The sequence below is a fragment of the Etheostoma cragini genome, chromosome 15 (assembly GCF_013103735.1).
Source record: "Etheostoma cragini isolate CJK2018 chromosome 15, CSU_Ecrag_1.0, whole genome shotgun sequence".
Taxonomy (NCBI): Eukaryota; Metazoa; Chordata; class Actinopteri; order Perciformes; family Percidae; genus Etheostoma; species Etheostoma cragini.
In genome coordinates this window covers 24489972-24512773 of record NC_048421.1, presented here as the reverse complement: position 1 = coordinate 24512773, position 22802 = coordinate 24489972, and the positions used below count along the sequence as shown (strand labels likewise).

Here is a 22802-nt window from a genome sequence, read left to right as displayed (position 1 = left end):
TAGCTAGACTATCTGTCCAATCTGAGGACTATGGTTACCTGGTCCTCAGATCTCTGCAGGGTAAATCCAGACAGCGAGTTTTCTGTTGACGACTAAAACTACTTCTGAACGTCCACATGTTCCGTTTAATACATCCTTCTAATGTTCCCAGAGTGAATATTAGAGTTAGACACACACACACACACACACAGACTGAGATGACATGTACCTTCCTTCAGACGGGTTGCCAGTTTTGCTGCTCTTCAGCTCCATGTCTCTGATATCTTGAACGTTGAGTCGTGCCAGTCTGACCCTGGCCAGCGTCAGCAGGGGATTATGGGTCCTGGCGACTCCAAAGACAAAGAGCAGCTGCTGGCCGAAGAGCCAGGCCTGCCAGGCCGAGCTGACGTAGGGGTACGCGGCCACGGCCGCCCGGTAAAGCCTCTGGCTCCGGCTCTGGGCCAGCCGGATGGAGAAGTCCTCCTCGTCCCTCTGCCGCGCCAGCTTGGCCTCCAGCTTGGCCCGCAGGTACGGCACCAGGCACAGAAGAAGAAGAGAGCGCCAGTGGGACGTCCCAGACAGCCCCAGGCGACCGGGAGGACCTCGCCCCCCCGAAACTCTCTTCAGGCCGTAGAAGTTCTCGGAGAAGGAGGCGCTGCAGTGAGACAGGAAGTGGTTCTGGAGTAGCAGGTCCAGTAGCAAGTAGAGCTCGTCAAAGCGTCGCCACGGGAACCCGAAACGGGACGGGTTGGACTCTGCCAGAACCTGAGAACATCAGCGACACTGGGGTAGTTGCATGTTGATTTGTAGAGCACATTTAGGGATAAGAATAATAATAAAAATAAGTATAATAAGAATGATTAATCACAAAATCTCAGTCTGGATTCAGACATCTCATTCTGAAGTTTTATTAATATTTGAACTAGCGGAGAGATGCTGAGCAGCGGTCCACACACAGATGTACAAAACTCCTCATCATGAAGACGAACCATGGACTCATCCATCAACCCCTTCATAAAGGGACTGAGCCCAGAGACCGGGGATCCTCGGGGGTTTCCACACGGACCCGACGGCCGCCTCAGTTATCTACACACTCCAAATTAGCGTTTCATAAGGACGGCACAGGCTTTCTTTAATTGGTTCAAATGGATATAAATGTGTAAAGATTACAACCGGTTGAGATCAAACATTTAAAAAAAGAATCACAATGCAATTTTTAATCTTTGCGCATAATCCACTTCTGATTTCACTTGTTTGGCTTCAGATGTCACCAAGTTAGGGCTGGGTGATGTACATAAAATCAGATATCACGATATTGTTCACCAAATACCTCAATGTTGATATTGCAACGATATCGTAGGGTTGAGTATTGGTAATTTAACTAAATGTTACTTACACTATGAGATTTTTGATGAATATTGTCCAGAAATGATTTAATGACTTGGTGGGTAAAAGGGAAATAATACAACAGTCTGGTAAGTTCAGGAAATGACATCACTTTACTGTAGTGCAGCCTGTAAAACCAGGAGAAGACACTTACCATGTTACCATATTACAATATATCCATCCTCTAAGACGATATCTAGTCTCATATCGCGATATCGATACAACATCGATACACTGCCCAGCTCTACACTAAGTGTTCCTGGTTGTGCCCTTTAGTAGCTTAAGATCACATTGTTTGCACATCTGCATGAAGATGGTATGGATTGCTGTAAATATTCCTTAAACAATGTTCCATAAAATCAAGATCTTAACGTAGAAAACTGGGCTGGACAGGGTCTTTCCCAAGGCGCTCCCTCACCTTGGCAGCGTGTCTCAGCGCCGGTCGGACCGCCTCCATCAGAGACTCCTGCGCCAGGACCTCGAAGATGGACGGCAGCTCGTTCCCGGCGGCGGAGGTCAGGTGGGCGCCGGCCTCGGCCATGGCTGCTGACACAAGCCCACGCGGTGAATACCAGGGAGGAACATCTGGCAACAGTTTCTCTCATGTCCTAACATTACATTCAAGTCACAAAGCTAAGCATAACCCTTCCCTCATCGCTGTTCTTATTCTCATTGTATTTCCATAACCCCTGAAGACTTACAATTATACCACTCACTGAACACTGGGGGGCATTCAAACTACAATTACAGAGGAGGGGCGGCTTGGTTGAAAACGTAGATATAGTCATATTTTCAGATCTCCAGTTAGCCTTTAGCACTGACTTAATACTGGGCCCTATGGAATCTGTCTTATAGCTTTTTAATATTCTTCATTTTGCAATTCCTTCGATGACCCTGTTATCCCAGAAACTGCTGGGCTCTACGTTAAGACACACTTTATTGTAGGCCCAGTTTACAAACAAAACTGGACCCCTGGGGGGTCCTGGTTGAAAATACATGTTTTAAGGCCCGTGAAGGTAACATATCTCGTTCATAAAGTGGGAGAGACAGCGGGTCCGTGAAGGTAACATATCTCGTTCATAAAGTGGGAGAGACAGCGGGTCCGTGAAGGTAACATATCTTGTCTATAAAGTGGGAGAGACAGCGGGTCCGTGAAGGTAACATATCTTGTCTATAAAGTGGGAGAGACAGCGGGTCCGTGAAGGTAACATATCTTCTTCATAAAGTGAAAGAGACAGCGGGCCCGTGAAGGTAACATAACTTGTTCATAAAGTGAAAGAGACAGCGGGTCCGTGAAGGTAACATAACTTGTTCATGAAGTGAAAGAGACAGCGGGTCCGTGAAGGTAACATTACGGATAAAGCACCTCATTATAAAGTTACAAAGTTTAGCTAGCTAGCTAGCTACATCATTTTAGCGCGTTAGACTTTAGAAGTTGTCTGACGTTTAGCTAGTTAAATCTATGAACAAAGAGCACCACTGGTTAAGACATCGTATCCATGTAAAATGTATTAATAAAAAGGGAAGTCGGGCTTGTTGGGGTTATTGCAGCCTTGTGGTCAAACCTGGACAACATAACGTTACCTTCCTTTGCTAGCTAGCGGTTAGCGTAGCAGGAAGTTAGCACTGCGTCCCTTGTGTTTCCTGGTGTCTCCGCAACACCACACGGTCATTTAAAAACCCCGCTTGTCGCTCCGAACTGTAAAGAAACAGAGAGACTGGTCACTTTACATTTTTTCTTCTGTTATTTGACACTCGCCACTTGCAGGGTGCACTGACACTTCCCACAACAACTACTTCCGGCTATCCCGTCCTCTTAATACGTCCCTGGCCCGTCCCATAGACCGTTAATATATATCTAGCGTAAGGCCATGCCCGTAGCTCACTCTGGAAGGGGGGGGGGGGAGGGTTGCATTAAATGTCATATGAGCCACTACCAATAACCTCGTTAACCAGTGTCGGGTGGACTGACCGTAGTCATTTAAAAGGTGGTTGCAGAAGATATTAATAAGCGGAACTATTGATATTGACGTGTTGGCTTACAGGAAGAGAGAACTCATATTTCAGTTGCACGCTGTCTCCTCCGTCGGGGACTTGTCGCTGTCTTGTGGACCAGTTTTGACACGGGTTCTGGTCATGTTTGGGAGTGTTTTGGGTAGATTGTTAACGAAAACCATCCGCGTTCACGGCTATGGGAAACATGCACCTTTAATCCAGCGGGCTGCCTCGGCCAGGGGGTTTTCGGACGTGAAGGACGACGTCCAGCTGTCCTTTGACACCTCCCTGCTTGACTTCCTGGTGTGTCCGCTGTCCAAGAAGCCACTGAGATACGAGGCTAACACCAACGAGCTTATCAACGACGAGCTTGGTATTGCCTATCCCATAATCAACGGTATCCCCAACATGATCCCCCAGGAAGCCCGACTCCTGCAGAAAGACGGGGACACCTCAGCCTCACCAACACACCAGTAAAATCTCCCATCGGCCCCTTCGGCGCACCACCCAAGCTAAAGGGCTAACACTCCACCGTGGGTTAGCCGGTGGTAGCCGTACCACCGCTAGAAGCTGGACGGTGCTGCGTCGGGTGGTTTTCTTATTTAATGACACACACATTAGACAGACGGAGCCGCCATGTTGGATTACTGACGCACTGTTTGGCGTCTTTAACTCAGAAAGTTCGAGATTTAAAGGCTGCTGGACTGAATGAGAAAATACTTCCAAACTGCATTTTAGCCACCTGGTTAAACTCCCCGTAATATAACCTCCGCTATCTGTTTCCTCCAGTAGTGTCTTCTAGCATGTTCTCCCTGTCCGTGATGGTGGGCCTGGTCCCCATAGTGTCCCTGTTCGGGTTGTTCTACTCCGCTGCGGTGGACGACAACTTCCCCCAGGGCTGCACGAGCGGCAGCAGTGTGTGTTTCTACAGCCTGCTGCTGCCCGTCACCATCCCGGTCTACGTCTTCTTCCACCTGTGGAGCTGGATGGGGATCAAGCTGTTCAGACACAACTAGCTCCACCTGAAACACTGCCGTGCGTTCCAGTCCTCTGTCTGGGATGCAACTTGAAATAATAATGGTTTGACATCATCAGCACATTACAAGCACCGCCACATCCAATTCAGTCTAATAGCAGAATATGTTGCTTTTACTGCAAACCCTAGAAATAAAACTGCTGTTAGACACACTGCAGTGTTAGTGGTTTGAAGACGGGGTGAACATATTTAGCAGGGAGTCTGGGGAGTCCTTCAAGAAAATGTTACGTTGTCAATAAAAACAAAAATTTCAAGTTCACATCATTTTGGAGTATTATTACCATGTCTGTCATAAAATACACTAAAAAGGTAAAAGACAAGGGAGCCTTGCTGCTGACAGATGTTGCTGTTGTCCCTCTAAAAGACACCTGCTTGTTGCCTGTCTCGTTGGGAGGGACGAAGACATGAGGAAGGGACACAAGTAGTGGACCCGGGGAGTCAAATTAAGGGTTAAGAGATGCAGCCCAGGTCAATGTTGAGTCATGGCTGGATGTTACTGGCTGTCGTCAGGGTTACTATAGTAAACTAAAATGAAAATAAGCAGTAAAAACTATTTTTTGAAACTCCATGTGTACATTTTTGAAACTAAAAAAGTAAACTAACTAAATGAGAAGAAATAAAGGTCCAGGTCTCTGTTCTTGTGAAAAATAATGGAACCACAGAAATCAAACAGCCAGAGGTTAAGCATTAAACAAAATTACAGGTATCCAGTTCTCCATCCCTGTGGTGTGTATGTACGTGTACTACTGAGACAATATACCCAGCTAAAACTACTGAAAACTAAATTAAAACTGTACTCCTTACCCCCCCTCTCTCCCCCTTCATGTCTTCAGCTGGCCTATATGCCTCAAGAAATAATAATAAAATAAACAGCAACCACGCACAAAACTATAGTGAAATAAGAACTAATTGAGAAAGTGTAACTAGTAGCCCTGGTTGTGGTTGTGCTGTCAGACGGTTCCAGTGTGAAGATACGTGGGATTACTAATGGAAGTAGCCATTAGATCTATGAAAGGGAGGGGAGTCAAAGGGAAGGTTTCCAGAAATAGGAATGAAGTAGTAAAGTACATATAGGCCTACTCAAGTACAGTAACAAATTACAACACTGCTAAAAAACACACACACACACACACACACACACTGGAAACTTCACGAGAGTGTAACAGTCTATATGTAATATTAAAGTCAGTGAAACAGACGGATGGAGAGAAGCCAGGGCTCCCTGTCTTATTGACGGGGGGGGGGGGGGGGGGGGGGGGGGGGGGGGGGGGGGGGGGGGGGGGGGGGGGGGCATGATTCAGTGGATGAGACGAAACATTTGGTCATTGGACAGGATTAGAGGATTACTGACAGCTGAAAGCACCGAGCGCCTCCATCAGCATCCTCTCTCTCTCTCTCTCTCTCTCTCTCCATCATGTCTCTAGCGCTCCCTGCCTAAAGCTGTCATCCAGGGACCTAGGCAGACATCCTGTACAGAAGTTGATGGTCCAGTATGGAGATGTCCGGCCTCTCCATCAGCAGAGGAGGTGAGTTCCGTTTGAGAGAGAGAGAGAGAGAGAGAGAGAGAGAGAGAGAGGCTGAGACCTCGGAGTAGACCTGGAACAATTTTAACATCATGTATAAGTAGATTTTTTTACAGGACAGCGGTTTCCTGTTGAGTAATCTCTAACATTAGCGAAGGTTTTAAGGCGTATCACTGGTAATGTTGATTTTGTTTAGATATGCTCAACTGTAATTATATAAGTGATTATTGGTCAGACTATGTGTTTTTATCTTCTTTTTTTAAGTGTTAGTTGGTGGCACTTGACCATGGCAATAAAGGGGAGGGGGTGGGCAATATAAAGAGGCGTTGTTTACTTCTAGGCTGGGTGTTTGTGTTATTACATAATCTGGGTCACATAATGACATAAAAACAACAATGTCTCCTGGAAATGATTCAAAACTTTAATTTGTTAAAAACAGTAATGTATAAATACATATTTTTGCAGTGGACTGTAAGAGACTGAATGATTTTGGTAATGGCAATTATTTCCGAGCCAGTTAGTGCTCTTTTTTTAACCAGTTTTTTAGCATCATTTATTCAAGCAGAATAGACATTTCAGTTTATCAAATGGTCAACAAAAACAGCAAAATGCATAGATTTATGTCAAGGTAACACAGACTCATAGCCTCTACTGTCTGCAGACTGATCAGTCCACATCCCCCCCCCCCCCCCCCCCCCATGTTGTATCAACCAGGGGTGAAACAACACGTTTCTTGACAATATTGTACATTATAAAAGATATTTAATAACACTGATAGGGAAAAGGTTGTGTGGGAAAAACAAAGCGGTCATTGTGTAGCTGCTTTTAGTAAATTAGAAATACAAGCTGAATACCAGTGTTGATTTATGCTTTGTGTGTGTGTGTGTGTGTGTGTGTGTGTGTGTATGTGTGTGTGTGTGTGTTTGTGTGTGAGTGTGTGTGTGTCACTGAGTTTAATCCTAGCTCTGCTGCTCTGCTCCTAATGGCCGTGATTATATAATTAGATTAAGATGAGAAAGGATGAAAAATATGTGTCGTGTAACAATCATGTAACAATCATGTAACGATCATCAGAAAGCTCCAATTATGTAAAGAGGAACATTTGGGGACAGTTTTTCTGTTATGGTGGCATTTTATTGAAGAAACGTGTGCGCCATTCTAGGTAAAGAGGGTAACCGTGGTAACTGGTTCAGGTGTCAATGCAGGGCCATTTTAGAGGTCTGGTTAAAGCTTAGCATATTCATTAATCCTATTCAAACAAACACATAAGGTAGTGAAAGCAGCTGTGGAATGTTACTTAGTAGTTTCCATTTACTGCAGTACTGTACTTCAGTCCAAATGTTGAGGTACTTGTACTTTACTGGAGTCTTTTCTTTTCATGCCACTTTCTACTAAATGTAGTACTTCTTCCTCCACTACATTCATCTGTTACAGCTTTAGTTACTTTACATATTAAGATGTCTGCACACAAAACACACGTAGATTATGGAATATGAAAACACAAGAGTTTCTCCCAGGAGACTGAGTTTGTGTCCCGCGTGGTCCTGAAACATAGACCCACCCACAACTGGGGGGGATCATCAGACGCCTCCCGATACCATATCATCACGATACTTATCCCACGATACAATATTATTGCCAATTTAAACATATTACAATTTATAACCTTTTTTCCAACTTCAAATTTTTCCCAATTTCATATTATGTTCCCAAAAGGAAACTTAGTCAACCTCTATTTTATCTAAAAAGAAACATTTCTCTGTTTGTTCATATCACTTCAATGTTATTGCCGCAAAATGGGACAAACTGACCAACACTTGTATTGCACACGCTGGTACAGCGCACCCATTCACATAGATACACTCCCAGACGCAGCGGCCGCTGGTTTGACTCCGCCCTCCGGCCCTTTGCTGCGTGTCGTTGCAAGTACCTCCCCAGTTAGGGGAAACCTTTTCTTTACCTAGAGTATTTCACCGTCTGGTATTAGTACCTCTGCTTCAGTAAGGGATCTGAACACTCCTCCCACCTCTGGGGAAGCATGTCTCCGGTCCTGAAGTTGACCAGATGTCTCACCATGGGACTCAAACCTTTGTGCTATGCTTGCTTTCCTTTCTCCAGGCTGACTGCGAGGCTCGACAAAGACCACAGCAGCATCAAACCACCAAGCTCCATCCACCTTTCCAGACTTTACTCCTCGGACCAGGCTGCCCTCCACCCTCTGCTGTCCGGGGGGAAACATGCGTCTTCTTTCCGGGGCCCTTCTCTTCTTCCTTCTTGCTTTTTACCCCCCCCTATGCCTCTTTCCATCGGTGGATTGCTCACGCTTGTGTCCACACCCATGCATTTGTTATGAGCACGCTGACCTGGTGGACTGCCGCGAGCGAGGGTTCCGGCATGTTCCCAGGGGCCTCCCACACGCCACGTGGCTGCTGGAGCTGGGAGGGAATAATCTGAGCCAGATCGGCACCGGAGCCTTCGCTGGACTCTGGTCCCTGCGGGTGCTGGTGCTAACCAACAGCCAGATACAAGAACTGCAACCCCAGGTAGGAACTAAGGGACGGGGGTGCTTTAACACGGCTGGAAACTAGGGCTGCACGCTATGGGCGAGATATAACGTGCAATAACATTGTTGAATATCGCGATTACAATATTACTTGCGATAAATAAACAGATATTACAGTTCTGATGCTTTCAGAGTTTTTGCTGAAATACAACACATTGCTTGTTGATTTTAAAACAAATGAAAGTAAATCATTCCCAAGACTTTTTATTGGATTAAATATCAAAGGCACCCCTAAAAACGACCCCATAACGTGCAGTTTTTGTACTGATTTCTTTCAACTAACACAAAAAATCTCTGGGTGTCTTTCCTCATTTGTCACAGCCTTTTGTTTATTGCACCAGTTGATATCGCGATGACTATATACAGTATATATCTATATATAGATCAGTCAAATTTATTGAAAGTGTAAAATCCCCATAAACACTGCCTCAGTGCCCACTTGGTGTAACCATGTCCTTTTTTTTAATTTTAATTAATTAATTAATAATTAATTAATTTTTCTTTTTCCTTTCACTCATTTATTCTCTCTGGATTTGCAGTTACGTTTTAGTATTTAATTCCATTCTTTTCTATGTACGGTATATATATTTTTTTCTTTAAATTAGAAAAATATGCATATTGGTTGTGCTGTATTATGTACACAAACGGGTTCCTCATTAAAAAAAAACACTGCCTCAATGCACAGGAACACATAAATAATATGATATTCCATTTGAGCCCGCATACTCACCGCGGCCGACCTGTCACGCACCGGTGTGACGTCATGGGAACCATCCTTCCATCCATCCATCCATCCATCCCTCTTCATCCGCTCATCCAGTTTCGAGTCGCGGGGGCAGCAGCTCCAGCAGGGGACCCCAAACTTCCCTTTCCCGAGCCACATCAACCAGCTCCGACTGGGGGATCCCGAGGCCTTCCCAGGCCAGGTTGGAGATATAATCTCTCCAGCTAGTCCTGGGTCTTTCCCGAGGCCTCCTCCCAGCTGGACGTGCCTGGACCACCTCCCTAGGGAGCCCCCCCAGGAGGCATCCTTACCAGATGCCCGAACCACCTCAGCTGGCTCCCTTCAACGCGAAGGAGCTGCGGCTTTACTCCGAGCTCCTCTCGGATGACTGATCTTCTCACCCTATCTCTAAGGGAGACCCCAGCCCCCCTCCTAAGGGGATCAATTTTGGCCGCTTGTACGTCTTGGGAGCGCCCTAACTATTTAAACTCCCGTGTGGTGGTCGGGATGCTAGTTGCAGTCTTCTCCTGAACAGAGGTGGGGTTAATGAGGAAAGGCTACTGACTTTGGTATTTCTACTAGAAGAAGAAGAAAAAGGTAAAAACGGCAGAACAGGCGTCAACACTTTGATTTGATTGGATGACCTACTTGGTGGGATCAAGCCTTTCATTCACCGTAGAAGAAGTCATCTTAACCCAGTGAGTTTACCAGAGAGACCTGCAGTCCCTCTGAGTCCTTGCATCAGGTTGCCCAGAAGCTTGTTCATGCTTCCTGTTTCCGGAAGTGGTGCAAGTTCCTGGTGCTCCAGCAAGATCTACGTCAGTGGCATCACATGGGGGCGCGCGTCAGTCCTTACCAGGCATTTTCCTTCCAGGCAACACTGCCTAGAAGGCGATGCTGGGGGCTTAAAACCCCAAACACCCTGTTTCCACAGCACTGCTGAGCAAAGTCTAGCTCCACAACACATATATTCTGGGATTTTAGAAAAAAACAACTTCTGGGTTGTTAGCATTTATCGTCTTGAGCGGCGCTGAGCTCCGGACGCAGCGGCGCTGGCTCTGCTGGAGAGTCAAAGGAAGGAACTTGTTCTGGCGGAACATTTGCACCCCGCTAAAGAAAAGGCCACACACAATATTAAACTATTCACACAATACAGTAACATGAGCTGTATAAATCAGCTGATATGTTACACCTCATTATCACTCACCAGAGGATCGCTGTGTCCACAGCAACCCCCCCCCCACTCGCTCCCAAAACGTCCCAGTTAGGGAGGAAATGCCCTGAACATATTCTCTATAAATCTTTATAATCATTCCCTGAAAGAACCCAGCAGGCCTAGTCTGACCATCCAGACCCACGTCCAGGTGTTGGGTCTGGGAACTCCCCGTTGGCAGGGCTCAATCCGAGGGGGCGGGATAAACGGTTGTCTTTCAAATTCCCTCTGCATGCAATAGGATAACGCTCCAACCAATCAGAGCAACGCTGGTTGGTAGATTCAACTTTAAACTGTGAACACATCTTCCTGTTTGAAGAAGGACTTCAGAGTTTAACTCCAGGTCTTCAGAGTCCATCGGTCTGTTCTCCAGCAGCAGCAGCCCTCTTCTTTGTTTTAGCAGGGAATTCACCCAGAACCGTCACAACTCTGCCGTCATTGTGTTAAGCCCCGCCCACTGACCCTGAAACGGAGCTGACATGTGGCTAGTGAGCTACAACCGTTTCAGCAACTATCATCCAGACTATGTTTCGATGGTACGTCCTGCCAGCGACAGGCCAGTTTAAACATGTGGTTAACCAAGGGGGACCAAACTACTTGGTTAGGTTTTGGAAAGATCATGGTTTGGTTTTACAACCAAATCGGTTGACATGTAACTAAAGTTACGTATCTAAGTTAAAATAAGTCAACTTTTGGTTTCATACATCCATTCAGGCAGCCTCTGGCCTTGTGACATCAGAAACACATTTGTGATACCTAAAAATGGAAATTAGGAAAGTAGTTAGTTAGTAGGAATGTGATTTTTAGTAGACAGGGCTGAGGGGAGGAAAGAGGGAGGGAGAAGGCCCGGGTTAAAGGGCAATGGAGGGAACAGAGACATTTATGCTTCTCTTTATCTTTCTGTATTTATCGCCCCAGGCTTTCTTTCCGCTGTCCTTCCTGGAGAAGCTGGATCTCAGCTGGAACCAGTTAACATCTCTGCCTGTGGACTTCTCAGCCAGTCTGTCTGCTCTCAGAGAGCTGCGACTGGAGCACAACAAGCTGCACCACATCTCTGGATACAGGTACCGGTCTGTCTGAGTGCAACCCAAGTCTCACGCCACACTCCCGTTAGGGCTGCACGATGTGAGGAAAAACGTTCTTAAATACCGCAATAACAATTTTACTTGTCATAAACACACAGACCTTTAAATAAATGTAGCTTGATTACTTTCCATTACCTCAATGCCAATTATGGGAAGAACTTGCACCATACGTTCATGTTCTTCCCCATTTCTGCTTCATAAACAAAATAGTGGCAGTAAAAGCATTTTTTTGCTAATGTTAGACATATTTTTTGTTCAGTTTCTCATTTTAGTAAGAAAAGTTTTCTTTGCATAACTGTCCTAACTAGTTAGTTTTCATGTAATTATGACATGTTTTGAGGTCTTCCTTGTTATTGCTAGGTACCAAATCATTCCACTTAAAAAAGAAACTTTTGCTGCACACCATTTAATATGTATTCTGATTACCATTAATAGTATTTCATTTCAACAAGAACAATGTCTCAGGAAAACATAATACTTTGTTAAAGCTAGAAATTAATCAGTCAAAGCCTAAAGCGACGCTGTCAATCATACGACATGATGATCTAGAAGAATGAACATCTCCTGGCCTCCGGCGAGTAAGAGCAACACGCCGAGAACACAAGGCATTAGGAGTGATTAATGCGCTTAATGCACATCCAGATCACGACCTCTCTCTTAATCCCAGCCTGTGTGTGTCTCCAGTGAAGACGATGACCACATGCTGTGTCTCTCCATACAGCTATATAGAGCCACCATTCACTTGCGCCAGTGTAAACAGGAAGCAGATTGTGTGACCTTACTCAGAAATTACAGAAAAATAACGATGGTGACATGTAAAACCAGGGATTCATTTGCTTGGACTGACACCGAAGTGGAACTGTCACTGAAAGATGAAAGATACAGTAATGTCCATGTAGCCTGAACGTTGGACTTATTCATCAGGTAGACAGGAAGATGGCTAAATAAGTCCTGTGTCTAAAACGTTGACTATATTTCAGTTTTTCCTCCCCTGTCCCCTGCATCAAGTGACAGATGAAGCTCCAGACAGACGCGTTGAGCACATCGGGACTGTGTCTGGAGCTCTGTTTCCATCCACATGATTTTATCTGTGATATTGAATGAAAAAGACCTCCTGGAAACAGTCAAATTTGATGGAATTTCACGTATATCAACTCAACAGAAATACTTTCGGTCTCATCGGATTTTATCTTAATGATTTACGACTTAAGCGATAAATGCTGATAGAAACATTATTTGCAGAATAAATAATAAATTGTGATGCAACCCGCCACAAAACTAAAAAAGTTTGTGGGCTTTTTTCCTTTATTATAGTGGATAGACATGGAGGGGGGAGAGATGGGGATGACACACAGCAAAGGGCCCCAGGCCGGATTTGATCCTGGGCCGCTGCAGGACTCAGCCCACATGGGGCGAACACTCCCGCTGGGTGAGCTAGAAGCCGCCCCCAAGTTTTACTTCATTTCCCCCAGTATTTCCTCTCTGTCTGTCAACAAAGACAGACGGAAGTGGACGGACGAGGAGACGAGAGACTTTTTAAAATCCAATTTACGAGCAAAATATAACGGCTATAATAGATAGCAGAAATCTACGACATGCCATAATTTATCAGGAACTCATGAAGGAAATGGCAGACAAAGGTTAGGACAAGCCGTGGGACGTCCTGCGGAGTCAATAGAAGACGCTCAAACAGCGAGACATGGCTCAACAAAAAGAGTTGTCTCTGCACATGACTTACAACTTGTCCCATATTGATCATTTGTTGAATCCATTTTGTCTAGAAAAACTGTGTTCACAAATGTTTGTTAAATGTTTTGGGATTTAGTGTAATGAATGGAAACACCTTAAAATGTCTCAAACCTGAAACAGCGGGTGACGTCATAACCGCAGGTTTTTATCGGTTTTAAGGCCGTTGGATGGAAACACACTTTCACCAGATTTGGAAACGTAGCTTGTGTCTCACCCTGTCATTGTATCTCCCTCCTCCTGTCAGCTTGGAGTATCTGGACAACATGGAGAAGCTGGACCTCAGTTATAACCAGCTGGTGACGGTGGGCTCTGGCGTGTTCAGGGGCCTCTCCAGGCTTAGACACCTCTACCTGCACAACAACAGACTGACTACGGTGCAGCGGGGGAGCCTGAGTATGCTGCCTGGACTAGAGGTGCAGAAATGACTGTTGAAATGATTGTCTGTGTGTGTGTGTGTGTGTGTATGTGTGTGTGTGTGTGTGTGTGTGTGTGTGTGTGTGTGTGTGCGTGTGTGTGTGCGTGTGCGTGTGTGTGCTGTTACAAGGCTAAACTAATCTGTGCTCGTAACATATAACGTTTCAGCGCGCCGATTCCGTGAATGTCTCCTTACGGAAACTTACACACCTGCAACGGACTGAGTTATCAACTTCACACAAACACATGTCAGCACTTACCCTATCAGCTAACCCCCAAACGACTTCTTGTAACAGTGTACACCGTGTTGCACGTCTGCCTGTCTCTGTGAATGTCTGTCTGTCTGTCTAGGTGCTCCAGCTGAGTAACAACAACATCTCCTACATAGAGAACGATGCCCTGGCCCCCCTCTACAGCCTGGCGGTCCTAGATCTGGAGGGAAACAACCTGCATCACCTCAAGTTTAAGACCTTAATCAGCCTTCACACAACAGCTACACACATCCAGCTGTCAGGTTTCACATGTCTATTCTATTGTTAACTTCTAGTGATTCTATAAGAAAGTCAAAAAACCATACTTCTAAATTGATTTAGTAATTTATTAAACTTTTTCTTAATGGGTTTATAGTTCCATGTCTACCTCAATAATGCATGATTTTACATTTTGTTAACAACGGCCCCATTTATTTTAAAATTGACAATAACGCAGGGGATGCTTAGGGGCGTGGCTACACACCGATCTGTCAATCAGGACAGACATCAGCTCAGAATGCTAAGCTACCTGACTACAGGAGACATCAGCTCAGAATGCTAAGCTACCTGACTACAGGAGACATCAGCTCAGAATGCTAAGCTACCTGACTACAGGAGACATCAGATCAGACTTGCGGAGAACACACACAAGTTTTGAATGAATCCTGGGATGCATCTTTTGGTTATATATCACGGTCATGTGACCGAGATAATGTAAGAACACAAACACACAGCCAATGAAGTAAATACCACCTCTTTATTGTCATAAAACTGGAGGAACGGTAGCGTGATTCAGCCGTACTACATGTTGCAGGTGTGAAAGCCCCATGAGACTCTGATCCTATATTACCTATATTATACTTTTCACTGATCTCTACATTTACTTTCCGTGTTGCTCCCCCAGGCAACCCGTGGAGCTGTGACTGCGATCTGCACCGCGTCTTCAGTAAAATCCTGCACGTTCGCCACCTCCACATCGACGACTACAGCAACGTGACGTGCCAGGATCCGCCGCAGCTGGCCGGGGCTTCGCTGGCCTGGGTGGACAGCCAGCTCTGCATCGCAGAGACCGCCACCGTGCTCGTCATCACTTTCACCGTGCTGGTCACCGTGGTGGCGGCTATGGTGATGGCGGAGAGAAACAGGAAGAGGAACGGTGGGAAGGACTGGGACACTGATTCACAGAATCAAACTTAGATCCCCCAGTCCAGAGAGGAGGAGAGACCCTATGAGACTGAAAGGGACCACCAATGTGAACAGCCACTTAAAACACTTAAGCCACACCGTACTTTGGCCTACATCATAAAAATGGTCAATTTTTTTATAATATTATAATTATATATACATATAATAACATATATTCGATAATAATGGTATAATAATTCATAATGAGATTGCCAGCAGTACACTTTCTTTGTCACAGCACTTCCAGTCCGCTAACGTCGTCATACAGGACAGCTGAAAAGAACGGGTACTAAACATTAGTACTAAATGTTTTAGAAGCCTGAAGGACACTGCATGTGTGGTTTTGGCTCATGTTTTACTTAAAAGTATTATTAACGTACCTTTAAAGCCCCTATGTGTAGATTTTCTTTTAGATGTTATTTTGTTTCTGAAGAAAAAAAGATAAATTCAGGAGAAAATGAGCGCAGTCTACTCTCTTGTTAAATGCGTTGATAACAATTCAATTCAGTTCTATTCATAGTCAAATCACAACAGGAGTTATCTCAGGACTCTTTACAGATAGACTAGGTCTAGACCACACTGCAATTTACAAATACCCAACAATTCCCCCCGTTTCCAGCCCAAGAGCAAACACTTGGTGTGACAGCAGCGAGAAATAACTTCCTTTTTAAAGGCGGAGACGTCGGACAGACCCTGGCTCTTGGTGGACCACCACTTGGAGGCAGCGAAGTCAGAAAGGAGTCAGAAAGGAGTTTTAATACAACAAATAAAGTGTGTTTCATGTGCATGCAGCATGTTGAAAGTTGTGTATGAATTAGTGTAGGCAATCATCTAAGGCTCAATCAATGCTATTCAGTTCCAAATAGCACAGAAAGCAGCTAGAGGCTTCTAATTGTCTGATATTTGGTGTAGACAATCATCAATCAGAATGTATATGTCAAAATAAAACAGAAATTAAAGCTTAACAAAGTTTGGGTTGCTTCTCTCTTAATCTGGCATTTCATAGCTAGACAATTTTTGGCTCTTAAAGGTCCCATGGCATGAAAATGGCCCTTTATGAGGTTTTTAACATTAATATGAGTTCCGCCAGCCTTCCTATGTCCCCCCAGTGGCTAGAAATGGTGATAGGTGTAATCCGAGCCCTGGGTATCCTGCCCTGCCTTTGAGACAATGAAAACTCAGATGGGCCCATCTGAGATCTTCCCCTTGGCCCACCATTGAGAGAGACATCATGAATTCAGGTACACAAACCTCCGCCTTGTGCTGCTATTTATGTGCATGTATGGAATCATAGAAAAACTTCAATTTTAAAATTGCATCAAAGAAACAAACTTGTAATTTCAGCCTTCTTGAACATCTGCTATTGCCAGTACTTCCTGTGTGTCAAATGTCCGATCACATTTTCAGCATTTAAATTCACAGCCAGACACACAGGCTGCACCAACCAGTTCATGGCCGTCCCATGACCACCATATGGTACTGGACACAACACAGGATTACTGCTGGGTGGACGGAGGGAAAGACAAATAGAGATCTAGTCCATTTCAAAGTCATAGGCCAGATGTCGAGATGATTACTGCTGAACTGGAGTACATGTATTAAGTGTGTGTGTGTGTGTGTGTGTGTGTGTGTGTGTGTGTGTGTGTGTGTGTGTGTGTGTGTGTGTGTGTGTGTGTGTGTGTGTGTGTGTGTGTGTGTGTGTTGGAGGGTATTAAAGAGGCAGAGGCAGAGGCCAGACAGGCTTAACAGCAGACTGCCATTCTCTCGAAATGTCAGAATCCTATCAGAGAAAACCCACAACAATCTTATTAAAGCTAAAGTGTGCAACTATTCTTTTTAAATAATAGTCGTCAGTTATATTAAAAGCATTGCCAAATGAGTTGATGTAAAGCTAATCTAAGGTGCTGTGATATTTGAACTTACCTGCCAAACAAATGCAACAAAAGATCCTCTATTCTAAAGATTTCAAGCAGAGCCAATGGTATGAAACGCTACACACTTCCTGTCTCCTAAAGGGGCGTGGCCTCGCTTTAACGTGTAGTGAAAGTTCTGTGAATGGATGAAGAGTTTTATTTGAATAATGTATTTATATGTTCTTTTGCCAATGTTAGAAATGCTAAAAGACAGATTTAGCATCCCAGGGCTTAGTTTTGTTAGGGCCTTCATGGACTAGCTTTTCTGCATCATTTTTAGACAGGATATTCCTGATTTTTGCAACATTATGTAGGTGAAAAAAGGCAATCCTTGAACTTTGCTTTTAGTGAGAATTAAAGGACATGTCCTGATCAAAGATAACTCCAAGATTCCTCACAGTGGTGCTGGAGGCCAGGGTGGTGCAGGGTGGTGCTGCAGGGTGTAAGGCAAACTTACACCCTGCACTGCACTACACCCTGCACCGCAGTACACCCTGCACTGCACTACACCCTGCACTGCACTACACCCTGCCATAATGTGCAGCGTAAACGCATGCACTCTGCCTGATGTGCATTTGTTTCTACTCACATAGAAACAAATGCATCCGTGAAGGCGACGCCCAAGTCCTCCCGGAGTTGCTTTCAATAACTTCATAATCACAGGCAGTACGCCAACAGCTACATGCAAGGTGTGTGGCACCAAGAGAAATGATCCCAGATCAACAACGTGGAACTTCAACAAAACGCACCCAGATAGGTCAGGCACCTGCAATTTGAAAGAGACATTTTGCATATCGTCACAGGTAAGAAGCTAACCATCACAACGTGTTTTGTTAATGTTGGGAACAGCCAAATTGTATCTTTATAGTTAGTAGTTTGGGGCTCAGACATCCATGGCACGGATACATCTCCCCAGGAACAAACGCTGTGTCATGTGGGTAAACTCATGTGTTGTGTAATTGATCCCATGGATGATTTGAAGGCAATTAAGTGAACAAGGTGTACCCGGCCCATTAAGTTATCCTACAATGGATGTTGATCCTGTACTCGATGGATGGTAGCTACAGGACATGCTTTGAGTTAATAAGCTTTAGCACTACAGTGTTAGGGACAGAGACTTGAGACTTGACTTGGACTCCCATAACATGACTTGTGAACATCTCTAGGCTGGTCTCGGTTCAGCGCGGGCCCCCCAAAAAAGTTACCCTAATTAACCCTAACATGCCCGGGATGCCAGAAGGCCAGTCCAGCCCTGTTTGGGAGCCAGCAGTAGACACTGATAAACAGAGGCACAAGTGGATCGGCTTTTCCACCTCGGTTGTAGATGTAGATCTGAGACAAAGTGAACAAGTTCTTTGATTGTGTGTTATGCACATTGTTTTAAAATTACTACAATTATCCCTCTCTTTATTGCAAGCCCCCCCAAACATGGCATACAAAATGTCATGACACATTAATAAGCTATCGTTTTATTGTCATCGCAGATTCAAAGCTTCACCACCAGGTGGTGCTACTATTTGGCTAACGTTAGCAAGCCAACTGACAACACACAACATGTGAATAAGACAACTTTGGACCTGGCCAACCAAGAGGAACATTTTGAATCTTTGGTAGATAGAAGCCTTAAGACAACCCCAACAGTGAGCTTCAGTTCACCGCCTCACTGAAAGCTGAGTGGAAGGACTGATCACGGCCTGGATGGAGACAAATGTGCCCCCTCTGTCTCTCTTTTAGAGAACAGAGTTAGAGCTGAACAGAACAGGCTGGTACAACAGGGATTAGAGGGAGATTTACTTTACTCTATTGACTAAAAGCAAGGATATTCCAGACAAAGACTGAAGGGTGGGGGCTGATGGGCGGTGTAAGCCAAATGGAAAGCACCCTTTGTTGCGCTAAAGTTTAAAGGTTCAACTCAAACACATCTTTACCTCGTTAATGTGATGTATGGTTAAAGGAGGATGCCGGGATGAGTCAGTGAGGGATTATGGAATGGGGAGTGTTCCAATTTAAAGGTCCTTTAATATACTGTTTAATACTGTATCTAAAGTCTCTTTTATATAGACCTTAGTGGTCCCTCATACTGTATCTGAAGTCTGTTTTATATAGACCTTAGTGGTCCCTAATACTGTATCTGAAGTCTCTTTATATAGACCTTAGTGGTCCCCTAATACTGTATCTGAAGTCTCTTTATATAGACCTTAGTGGTCCCTAATACTGTATCTGAAGTCTCTTTCATATAGACCTAGTTTTAGTTTAGCTTTAGTTACATGTTTGTCTGTGTGTGTGTGTGTGTGTGTGTGTGTGTGTGTGTGTGTGTGTGTGTGTGTGTGTGTGTGTGTGTGTGTGTGTGTGTGGTTGACATTAGTTAGACAAACAGATCTTGTATCCAAAAAGCCCCAGTTGGACTTTGCCCACTGGGCAGAGAGACACTTCCCCAGGAGCCTGGCAGAGTGTGTCAGTGCTGTCCAGCTGTCAGCAGGAAGATGAGCTCCACCAAGGTGTCTGTCTGTCTGTCTGACAATGTTTCTGTCTGTCTGTTTGTCCAATCTGCTCCTTAATGCGTCAGATGTTTTTTGGTTACAGTCTGGTTTTTTTGTTCCAGGTATTAGTTTTCGTGTGTGTGACGGGGTTGTGTGTAACCAGGTTGGTTGGAGCCAACCCATTTGAACTGGTGAGTGAACTGAACTTTGGCTCTTGATACTGTCAAACTCAGCTCTTACACTGGCTCCACATAACCAGCTCTCTCCTGATTCTCTCCACAGATGCCCCGTCAGACAGCAGCCAAGCAGCAGGGTTGGTAGTGTGTGTGTTTGAGAGAGAGCTAGAGAGAGATCTGTCTGTAAAATTGTGTAATGTATACATGTTGTTAGTAGAAACCTCCAAACGAGAAGGGCAATCAGAAAGTTGAGACCTCTGCCAAGCGATGTCCTATCTTCCAAAGTTCCCTGGACTTAGATTCTGGAACAAAGTTTTCCACTTTTGTCCATGACTTCCTTGGCCCATGTTACCCCCACCAAATTTCATGAAACATTTGGCCAACAGATTTCCCCAAATTCCGCTGACAGTAGGGCTGAAACTAAAGATTATTTTCCATGTTGAATAATCTGTTGATTCTTTTTTATAACAATTAGTTGTTTGGTCTGTAAAACGGTGAGAATTGTCGATCAGTGTTTCCCAGAGCCCAGAACGACTCCCTCAAAGATATTCAGTTTACAGTCAGAGAGAAGAAACGAGAACTTATTCACATTTAACCAGCTGGAATCAGAGTCTTTTTAAACGTAAAAATGACTCAAATCAATTATAGAAATAGTTGCGATTAATTTAAAAGTTGATGATTAATCTTTGCAGCTGTAGCTGATACATAAACAAACACAATCCAAATCCGAAACTTCTTCTTTTTGCTGAATGGTGTTTTAAGCCCCCAACATCGACTTCCAGGCAGCGCTACAACCGTTGACCTCAAGGTCCCAACCCCTAACCATTAGCTAATCCTAGTGCCTTCCAAGCAACGCTGGCTGGAAGGGGACGTTGAGGGCTTGAAACACCAAACACCTTTTATTTAAACAGTAGCTGTCAAAGGGGTACCCTGGAGACCCAGAGTTCTCAGAGAGCACAATTTGAAATTTCTCAGTGCGTTACTCTGGCATTGAGCAATGCTGCTCATTAACTATGTTCTTGTAGCCGAGCTGCACCAATCACATCGGTGTAACGGATGTAGGCGGGGCCAGAGGCGAGCCAAACAGATGATAATCCACCAGTTAGCTCCGCTGGTTGCTAAGCTCTGGGGGCTCTGGATACATCACCCTGTGTGTTGTTGTGATTGGTCGTAGTGTTACCCAATTGCGTGCAGTGAGATATTCAAATGCAACCTTGTTCCCGTCCCTCCAGATGGGCCACTTTCATTTTCATTACTGGATTTCCAGGCTACCAAAGTAATGCAGTCTTTAAACATTTGATTGACACCTAAAATGTGTGTCCCAGGGGCCGCTGTTCTTTTTTACGTTGCCTACCAGGGCAGTCTGAGAGATATCCAGATCGACCCAATCATCTTCAACCAGGTGGTGGTGAACCAGGGCTCGGCCTACGACAATGACACCGGTGTTTTCACGGCGCCAGTCTCTGGCATCTACCAGTTTGTGTTTGCCGCCCAGCTCTGCCGCGGAGACCACAACAACGTATGGTACTTCATGATCAACGGGAACCGGAGGACGGCCTGCCATGCTCAGGTAGGCTACACAAGACTAAAGTAGACTACAAAAACAGAGATTGGCTTAAAAGCAGTGGTTGAAGAAGTACTCAGATCCTGTATCAAGTAAAAGTACTAGGACCACACTGCAAGTCCTGCATTAAACCTAACAAAACAAACTCAACTAAACATGATAAGTATATGAATAACAGCGTTTAACGTTCTAATCATTCAGATTTCAGTCCTGGTTGATTATGATGAACCTGTGGTCACAGTTCATGAAACGTATCCATGGGCAAGCGTCATTCCCACCCTTCCCATTCAGTGTCTATGTGAGCAGCAGGACAATACTTTCCTGATTGTGCTTTTTAAGAGACAGGGCATCAAATCTTCATGCATGTTTTCTTTGCTTGTCATAGGTCATTGGAGAGAAATTGACAACTGCTAGTGGCAAACCTCCCAAGTGTCCAATGGGAAGCAGAAATGACCATCACTAGTTTTGTGGACACACCTCAGTGTCACAATGTCTCTGCAAAATACATGTGACTACTTCACAATAAAAGCTGCCCTTTGTTTCACCAGCAGAACGCTTTTAATGTGAAAAAACGGTAGCTGAAAAGGTTAGGTTAGCATTAGCATTAGCTGCAAGTTAATCCAGCTCAGTTAGCTCTGTTCGCTCTCTGTAGGAGTGTATATGTGGCCTAAAACTGCCTCCCTCCTCTCCTGGCCCGCAGGTGTCTGGTGGGGACACAACCCTCAACACATGCTACTGCTTGGAAGAACTGAAGAAGGGTGACCAGGTGTGGGTGAGACAGATTGTGGGGAGTTGCGCCTGGGCTAGCACTACCTCCAAAACCATCACCTTCTCAGGTGTCCTGCTGTCGAGTGAGGGGGTGTCCACACTGGGAGGGAAGTATGACTCTGGGAGCTCCTGTCCCCTGCCCAGCCTGGGCAGGGTCATGGTGTCCAGCTCTATAGACCCGAGGGCATCTTTGTCTTGTGTGGCCGTCACTCTGCTGCTCTGCTGTCTCCTCCTGGATTAGTCCCAGCCAAGTTAAAGACACCTATCTTAGACAACCAGGGCTAGGGGGAACTCACTCAAATCAATGCTACCTGATGAAGTCCAAGATTTACTCTCTTTCTGTCTTTGTTTAGGTTTTCATGACGGTTCAAATAATAGTTCCGGTGTCCCTCCCTTTCTGCTTTCTTTGTGTTAACTGTACAACTCACCAACGTTAACCGGACGTCTGAGCAACGTTCCACCCTGATAAGGCTCGTTTGAAGGAACATTTGGGTCGTTCTACAAGGCAGGCCTGCTTGGTTATTTCTGGAATCATTGCAAAGATTTACAAAGAATGTGTTTATGGCTTTTCAATCAGGAGAGACCTGCAAAATTCAGATATGGAAAAAAGGTTTATTGTACAGCTCAATAAAAATGTACAAAGTCTTTGGCGATTAATCTCCATCGCTATTCAAATATTTCATGTGTATATACAGTATATAGTGGTAGAGAACCATCAGACCCCCCCGATGGAATCTGCAGTCCCATGTCGAAGTGTCCTTGGGCAAGACGCTGAACCCCGAGTTTCCCCCGATGCTT

The 22802-nt window shown here is 44.9% G+C and overlaps 5 protein-coding genes across 7 annotated transcripts in view; 4 read left to right on the top strand and 1 right to left on the bottom strand.

The window, feature by feature from the left end:
* Positions 1 to 3325, bottom strand: part of pex12 (peroxisomal biogenesis factor 12) — a 4312-nt gene extending 987 nt beyond the window's left edge. The window contains exons 1-3 of one of the 2 annotated variants that reach the window (XM_034895285.1): positions 2950 to 3325; positions 1784 to 1911; positions 209 to 744 (exon numbers count right to left, since the gene is read on the bottom strand). In XM_034895285.1, coding sequence (XP_034751176.1) covers positions 209 to 744; positions 1784 to 1906 — 659 coding nt within the window. In that variant the 5' untranslated portion in view covers positions 1907 to 1911; positions 2950 to 3325. The remainder of the gene's footprint in view (positions 1 to 208; positions 745 to 1783; positions 1912 to 2949) is intronic. The other variant, XM_034895286.1, reaches the window with a different exon arrangement.
* LOC117958716 (phosphatidylinositol N-acetylglucosaminyltransferase subunit Y-like) overlaps positions 1 to 4658 on the top strand; it is a 20557-nt gene extending 15899 nt beyond the window's left edge. The window contains exon 3 of the mRNA XM_034895289.1: positions 4153 to 4658. Within this exon, the coding sequence (XP_034751180.1) occupies positions 4164 to 4376 (213 nt within the window). The 5' untranslated portion in view covers positions 4153 to 4163 and the 3' untranslated portion in view covers positions 4377 to 4658. The remainder of the gene's footprint in view (positions 1 to 4152) is intronic.
* On the top strand, positions 3324 to 3839 carry LOC117958715 (protein preY, mitochondrial-like). Its single transcript, XM_034895288.1, has one exon. The coding sequence runs from the start codon at positions 3502 to 3504 to the stop codon at positions 3835 to 3837; it is 336 nt and encodes a 111-aa protein (XP_034751179.1). The 5' UTR covers positions 3324 to 3501; the 3' UTR covers positions 3838 to 3839.
* Positions 4659 to 5730: 1072 nt separating the features above from the next.
* LOC117958712 (insulin-like growth factor-binding protein complex acid labile subunit) lies at positions 5731 to 15181 on the top strand. Of its 2 annotated transcripts, none has more exons than XM_034895282.1 (6): positions 5731 to 5922; positions 8050 to 8462; positions 11338 to 11483; positions 13498 to 13666; positions 14019 to 14181; positions 14823 to 15181. In XM_034895282.1, the coding sequence occupies exons 1-6, from the start codon at positions 5889 to 5891 to the stop codon at positions 15113 to 15115; spliced, it is 1218 nt and encodes a 405-aa protein (XP_034751173.1). In that variant the 5' UTR covers positions 5731 to 5888; the 3' UTR covers positions 15116 to 15181. The 2 variants fall into 2 exon arrangements, with proteins under 2 accessions (XP_034751173.1, XP_034751174.1); XM_034895283.1 differs by having other exon boundaries at positions 5845 to 5922; positions 8038 to 8462; positions 14823 to 15179.
* Positions 15182 to 19391: 4210 nt separating this feature from the next.
* On the top strand, positions 19392 to 22421 carry LOC117958714 (multimerin-2-like). The gene is made up of 5 exons (XM_034895287.1): positions 19392 to 19514; positions 19619 to 19687; positions 19779 to 19809; positions 20998 to 21242; positions 21937 to 22421. Exons 1-5 carry the CDS (start codon positions 19500 to 19502, stop codon positions 22243 to 22245), a joined length of 669 nt encoding a protein of 222 aa, XP_034751178.1. The 5' UTR covers positions 19392 to 19499; the 3' UTR covers positions 22246 to 22421.
* Positions 22422 to 22802: the final 381 nt, after the last annotated feature.

Coding starts and splice junctions, on each gene's coding strand:
- LOC117958715 (XM_034895288.1), top strand. CDS start 3,502: ATGTTTGGGAGTGTTTTGGGTAGATTGTTAACGAAAACCATCCGCGTT.
- LOC117958712 (XM_034895282.1), top strand. CDS start 5,889: ATGGAGATGTCCGGCCTCTCCATCAGCAGAGGAG. Junction 11,484..13,497: donor CACCACATCTCTGGATACAG/GTACCGGTCTGT, acceptor TCCTCCTGTCAG/CTTGGAGTATCTGGACAACA. Junction 13,667..14,018: donor GTATGCTGCCTGGACTAGAG/GTGCAGAAATGA, acceptor CTGTCTGTCTAG/GTGCTCCAGCTGAGTAACAA.
- LOC117958714 (XM_034895287.1), top strand. Junction 19,810..20,997: donor GACAGCAGCCAAGCAGCAGG/GTTGGTAGTGTG, acceptor TGTGTGTCCCAG/GGGCCGCTGTTCTTTTTTAC. Junction 21,243..21,936: donor GGACGGCCTGCCATGCTCAG/GTAGGCTACACA, acceptor CCTGGCCCGCAG/GTGTCTGGTGGGGACACAAC.